This window comes from Myotis lucifugus, unplaced genomic scaffold (genome assembly GCF_000147115.1).
Source record: "Myotis lucifugus unplaced genomic scaffold, Myoluc2.0 scaffold_186, whole genome shotgun sequence".
Lineage (NCBI taxonomy): Eukaryota > Metazoa > Chordata > Mammalia > Chiroptera > Vespertilionidae > Myotis > Myotis lucifugus.
Genome location: NW_005871234.1, coordinates 93,927 through 100,859, shown reverse-complemented (window position 1 = coordinate 100,859; position 6,933 = coordinate 93,927). Strand labels below are relative to the sequence as shown.

Below are 6,933 nucleotides of genomic sequence, written 5' to 3'. Positions count from 1 at the left end.
GGATTTCTCAGCGTCCATAATCCAAGAGCAATCCCTCATAATAAACCTCTGCATTTATATATATCCTACTGGTTCTATTTCTCTGAGGAAATTTTTAAAAAAAATATATTTTATTGATTTTTTTTACAGAGAGGAAGGGATAGGGAAAGAGAGTTAGAAACATCAATGGGAGAGAAACAAACATTGATCAGCTGCCTCCTACACACTCCCCACTGGGTATGTGCCCGCAACCAAGGTACATGCCCTTGACTGGAATCGAACCTGGGACCCTTGAGTCTGCAGGCTGATGCTCTATCCACTGAGCCAAACCAGTTAGGGCTGAGGAAATTTTACTAATAGTGCTTGACATACATTATATGTGCCTGGTGAACATTCAATAAATATTAGGTATTATTATTAGTATTGTTATCATTGGAATGTGTAACTAGTATTTCATAGAATTAAAACTTTAGAAATGAAACCATAGATATTTATGGTCTCTAACATCTGTAAAAATGTTGTAAGCTTAGAACATTCAGGCTGCTATAACAAAATAACATAGACCTCTCACTACATCCTCATGCAGTGGAAAGGGGCTAGGAATCTCTCTGGAGCCTCTTTTATAAGGCACTCATCCCATTCATGAGGCTTTCACCCTCATGATCTAAGCACCTATCAAAGGTCCTACCTACTAATACTATCACCTTTAGGGGTTAGGATTTCAACATATGAATTTGAGGGGCCACAAACATTCAGACTGCAATAAAAGCATTTGAGGTTTTAATAGAAGGGGTATTTATAACAATCCAATAAAGTGATGAAAGATACTCCTTGTTCAAGGAAGCATAACAACCAGAAGGCAGGAGACTACAGATTAAGAAAATATATCTCTGCATAGAAATCCTCATCAAGACTCATGCAAGAAAGGCTCTATATGGGTATTATAGGGGAAGGAAAAATGAGAATGATGATTCTAGTGCAAGGGCCAGCTGAGGTGATGAAGACAGACTTGCATTCTCTGGACATTAAGGGAAGTTACACTAGCTCAAAGACAAGCATCTGGTAATGTTTTGACTTATCTAAGGAACAATCCCATCTCTCAGAAAGAAATCTGCCCTAACCGGTTTGGCTCAGTGGATAGAGCATCGGCCTGCAGACTCAAGGATACTAGGTTGGATTCCGGTCAAGGGCATGTACCTTGGTTGCAGGCACATCCCCAGTAGGGGGTATGCAGGAGGCAACTGATCGATGTTTCTCTCTCATCGATGTTTCTAACTCTCTATCCTTCTCCCTTCCTCTCTGTAAAAAAATCAATAAAATATATTTTTTTTTAAAAGAAGAAATCTGCTACATGGAACCTAATCCTGACCAAGAAAGAACTGGTTGGAAAAGCAAGGGCAGAAGGGAAACCTGGAAGAATCTTCAGGATGGATGCTGGCCAGGGTGATGACCAGCTTTCAAGACCCAAACACTGTGATTTTCCACAACATGCTGTATTAACCAGGCTCACCCCGAGCCTAGGAAATCTATTTAATTGCCTGACCCTGGCAAATACCCACCCCTTCCAAAAGCTTTCTTTCTATAGAGTCAGCTGAGGACAACCTCTTGAGAAAACCAGGACTGAACCATAGGCCCTGCTGAGACAGCAGGACAAAGCATGATGCAGTGTTTCCTACCCAGAGTCACAGTACTTCACAACTGCTCTTCTCTTGGCCAGTCATTGCCCAATGTCTGACCCAGAAATCAGATCCTACAGACACCAACATGTGAGGACTCTTTCCCCTCCAAGGTGATCCCCTTTAAACCTAGGCCCTGAGGTCAATCTTTATTCATATTCAAATCTCTTAGTTTTACAATTGGGTACTTGTCAGAGCACCTCAGTTTGTTACACCCAGCATAAAATATAATGGGAGGGTTAAAAAAAAGTCATACCAAATGCTTGCTGTAGTCCCAACGTCTGTATCTGGTAACAAGGCCTTTGTTGATAAGCACAGTTGAATTTTTCTATTACTCATTCCAGCTTCCTCCTACCCTCTGCCAGCATAAAGGCTGGGTAGATTTGAGTCTTTGCTGGTCTTGTCTTTACCAAATTGCCGCAGTTTTCCATTGATGAGAACTACTGGGCAAGAGGTGTAAGGGGCACTCTCATGAATCTTCTGGGTTACAAATATAGTCCTTCTTGTCCCCAATGTGTAGAAGCAATTCAAGTTCCTCCTGGTAAATGAGACCAATCATCCCACTGCATATCATCTCTCTCCCTTCCTGTTAGTTCTTACGTCTATTGACCATCCGTATGTCCTCTTTGGAGAAGTGTCTATTCAGGTTCTTTGCCTATTTTTAAATTGGATCGTTTTCCTCGCATTGAGTTGTATGTTATTTTGGAAATTAACCCCTTATCTAATGTACTATTGGCAAATATGTTCTTCCATACAGTGGGTTCCCTTTTCATTTTGTTGGTTTCTTGCTGTATGGAAGCTTTTAGTTTGATGTAGTCCCATTTGTTTATTTTCTTTGTTACTCTTGCCCGAGATGTATCAGCGAAAACACTAAGTGAAATGTCTGGAATTTTACTGCCTGTGTTTTCTTCTAAAATTTTTACGGTTTTGTGACTTACACTTAAGTCTTTTATCCATTTTGGATTTATTCTTGTATATGGTGTAAATTAGTAGTCTAATTTCATTCTTTTGCATGTACTTGTCCAAATTTTTAAAGTTTGGTTTCTACTTGCTTGTCAGTATATAGAAAATACAATTGACTTTTGTGTTAATCTTGTATCTTACTGAAGCCATTTATTAGTTCTTGGGAGTTTTCTATGTAGACAGTCATGTTACCTGCAAATAGAGACGTGTCTAATATGTGTCTTTTCTTTCTTTTTTCTAGCAATGGTTAGAACTTGTAGTACTATGTTGAATAGCAGTGGTAAAAGTGGACATACTTTCATGGTTCCTGATCTCACAGGAAAAGCATTGTCTTTCAAAATTAAGTATGATGCTGGCTGTAGATTTTTATTTTTTGTAGAACCTCTTTATGAGATTGAGGACTCTATTTTTAGTGTATTGATGAGTTTTTGTTTTTATCACAAATGGGTGTTGAATTTTGTCAAATGCTCCTTTTTTCTGAATTTTGATATCATATGGTAGATTATATGGATTGAGTTTCCAATATTGAACCAGCCTTGCAGATCTGGAATCAATCCCTCATAAAATGAGTTGAGAAGTACTCTCTCTTCAATTTTCTGGGCGAGACTGTATAAATTCTTTGCTTTGTAAATTCTCCAGAGAAATAGTATGGGTTTGGAGGTATCTTCTTTTGAAATTAATTATAAATTCAACTTGCAATTATTCAGGTTTATTCAGGTTCTCTACTTCATCTTGGCTTAGTTTTTGTGGTTTGTAATTTTTAAGGAATTTGTCCATTTTTTCTAAATTGTTGATTTTGAGCAGAGTTATGAATATTTCTTTATTCTTTTAATCACTGCAGAATTTGTTGTAGTATTCCATTTCATTCTGGATATTAGCAATTTGTATCTTTTTGTTAACTGTACTAGAGGTTTATAAATTTTATTGATTTAAGGGACTACCTTTATATTTCATTAATTTTTTCCATCTCATTTTCCCCTTTTCAATTTCAATGATTTCTGCTTTTATCATTTTCGTCCTGGTTGCTTTGGGTTTTACTATTCTTTTTCCAGTTTCTTGAGTTATAAATTGATTTGAGCTCTTGTCTTTTATAATGTAAGCAACTTCACTTCACTTTTGCAGACTGTGAGGCAACTCTTGTGCTATGATGAGAAAGAAACCTAAAAATGTAGTATCTGTTCCCTTCACTCACCCTCTATTATTAATTGGTGCACTCTAATTTTGGAGGAGCTAAAAAATCAGGTACTAAAATAATTCAAAATCAGCAGGCTTATTTTTTAAGCATGGTCTATTCTAAAATTTATAGTACTGGGCTGTATCCAGCATTTAATAACCCACTGTATTATTATTTTTTTATACCCTTATACTTTCTTACACACCTATTCAGTAATAATTCAAATGTTTAAAAAGTTATCCTAGTGGTGCAAAGAAGTAAAGGCTGCTTTGTCTTTGTGGATTCAGGCTAATATTAAATTACTTGCAAGGAGCTACCTTAAGTGGGTGTGAAAGAAATAGTAGATATATCCAGAAGCAGAACAAATACCTTCCTAACACATTAGAAAAATCAAGTAGAATTTTACTCAAACCTACCTGGGCCAAACATGCTGAAAACTAATTTTAGCCAGCAAAATTGGGAGTTTAAGAAATCTTTGACCTGTACATAGATAGTTGGAAAAAGGTTTTAACACGTGAAGAATTCCCAAACATCCCAAGCCATAGTGGTCACAGAGAAGAAGCCTGTCTGAAATCACATGTAAACAAGTCTTTAATAAATCAGACACAAACACAAGATGGTATTTTAAATATACAGTAGGAACATTTATTTTAACACTTCTAAAAGATATTTCTCCATGCCTGATGATTTGATATAAAAATCAAACACATCATACTTTCCCCATCAGTCTCTCTACATCAAGGACAATCAGAAATTTATACAACATGAATATTTGCTTCTGAAACAAAAATTACAAATTAGTGATAACAAAAATACACAAATCAACTGGACCCTAAACAAATTTCTAACGAATTTTTCCCCAATCACCTAGAGCTTGAGCTTCTTTCTTCAACCTCATTCTGCTCCTTTTCCTTTCTTTGCTTGGCCATGAACTTCTGTTAAAATCAATTTGTAATATACAATATTTATTAGATGTTGTTTTGCTGTGCATACATACAAATCTAATCTATTTCACTGTATTTACAATTTAAAAGAGCCTGATCCTATAAAGTACAGATTTGAAACACAGTGCCTTACATTAACATTCCTTCCTTCCATTCATCAGTTATCTGATATTAATGATTACCAGGCATTATGCTTTGTGCTTAGGGTGGCTGAAAAAATAGGTAAGGCCCTTTACCTCACACAGAGCTTACATTCTAGCAGAGGAAGAGAGACAATAAAAAATAAATAATTTTGGATAGTGGTAAGCCCTATAAAGGAAAAAATAGTAAGATAATGGATTAAGGTTGATTCTTTTGTAGAGGAGAGAAGATTCTACTTTAGCTTGTTCTTTCTTGGGCAAAAGGCTTTCTGGAAGCTGATATTTAAGTAGAAGCCTAAAAGACAAGGAACAACCAGCAATACAAGTGGGAGTAGGAGAGGGCAAAGGTACAGCAATGTAAAGGTACAAAGGCAGCAACAGGCCTTTTGTGTATGAAAAATAAAGAGCTAAAAAAACACACAAAAACCTAGAACATAGCAATTCAGGGTTTAAGACTAGAATAAAACAAAGCTAGGTTCAAATCATAGGTCTGCCATTAACTAGCTATATGACCTTGGGGTTAGATACTTGTGTTTAGGTACTCTTTGAGACTGTTTCCTCATCTTTAAAATGCAATGATAACACCTACCTCATAAAGTTGATCAGGGTGGATTAAGTAAGTTTCCAGTAAATAAGAACTTAATAAATGTTAGGTGAATGTCTGTGCCACAAATTCAATATGGAAAATGCGTAAAAACAACTCTGTTTCAAACAGGAGAAACTAGAGCTATGACTGATGATAATTCTCTTTAGCACTCCCTGAAGATGTGTATAACTTGGGGAAAAGGGAGGGGCTATGATTAAATCAGGTTAAAAAATGGGCTAAATAAATAGGTAAGCAGTTCTTTCTAACTAGACAATTTGGAAACTTCAACATGCTGTGTGACGATGACTCTGCAAGAGCGCATCAGAATACAACTTCCTACACTTAATGAATGAAGAGTCACATTGGACTAGTGATCTGCAGAATCCACTCAGGCAAATGCTGCCAGGGAAAGAAAGACTAGAAGTTATTGGCAAGAAACAATAAAGGAGAGGAATAGGAGAATAAGAGAAATCAACTGGCGCACACCTTCAGAAGTCCTCCTAAAGGGAAAGAATGTACATTTTGTGTGGACACTTAAAGTAATTTGACTATAATACCATCACCTGAAAATTTTATGGGGAGTTAGAAATTTACCTCTGTATTTTGCTTATGACGTGTACTCTTGCAGTGATTTGTCATTGCTCTTTCACCTGAGTAGAAGAGGGAACAAATTGGACAGAAGAATCCAGGCTTCGGTACAAGAAAGTCTAAATCTAGAGTACAGAAAGAGAGAGGGGAAAGAGAAAGGAGGAAAATTTATGATATGTTATAGCTATGTTAATCAATTTATCTAAACACAACAAAAAACCAAGCAACAGTATATACTTATATACAAACATATAAGTTAAAAAATGGGCTAAATAAATAGGTAAGCAGTTCTTTCTAACTAGACAATTTAGCCCCTAGGATTGCTATATATCTAGGGATCAAGAACAATTAAGCTTTTAATTTAAAAAATGTTTTTATTTCTTTAACAAATTCTATAACATTCCAGAGCCTCCAGAAATGCCAGGGAATTCCTTCAGAACAGCAATTCATTGGAAAAAAGAATCCCAGAGATTCTTTGAAATAAATTGCTTTGGAATCCCCTATTAAAATAAAACAGGAAAGAGGCAGATGATGGGCAACTGTCTGCTTGAGGGCTATTCTGACAACTAGAGGCCCGGTGCACAAAAATTTGTGCACTTGGGGGAGGGGGGGAAGGGGGGGGAGGGGTCCCCCCAGCCCGGCCTGTGCCCTCTCGCAGTCTGGGACCCCTCGGGAGATAACGACCTGCTGGCTTAGGCCTGCTCCCGGGTGGCAGAGGGCAGGCCCAATCCCTAGGTGCAGCCCCTGGTCAGGCTCAGAGCAGGGCCGATTGGTGAGTTGGGGCGCCGCCCCCTGTCATGCACAGAGCAGGCGGATCGGGAGGTTGCGATGCCACCCTCAGTCACGCTCAGGTAGGGCTATTGGGGGGTGGGGCACTGCCCGT

The 6,933-nt window shown here is 37.6% G+C and overlaps 1 protein-coding gene across 7 annotated transcripts in view; it reads right to left on the bottom strand.

Moving 5' to 3' along the window:
- Positions 1-4,411: 4,411 nt before the first annotated feature.
- Positions 4,412-6,933, bottom strand: part of ZNF638 (zinc finger protein 638) — an 81,459-nt gene continuing 78,937 nt past the window's right edge. For all 7 annotated transcript variants that reach the window (XM_006096754.3, XM_023760644.1, XM_023760646.1 and 4 more), the window contains 2 exons: positions 6,057-6,175; positions 4,412-4,727 (listed from right to left, as the gene is read on the bottom strand). In XM_006096754.3, coding sequence (XP_006096816.1) covers positions 4,656-4,727; positions 6,057-6,175 — 191 coding nt within the window. In that variant the 3' untranslated portion in view covers positions 4,412-4,655. The remainder of the gene's footprint in view (positions 4,728-6,056; positions 6,176-6,933) is intronic.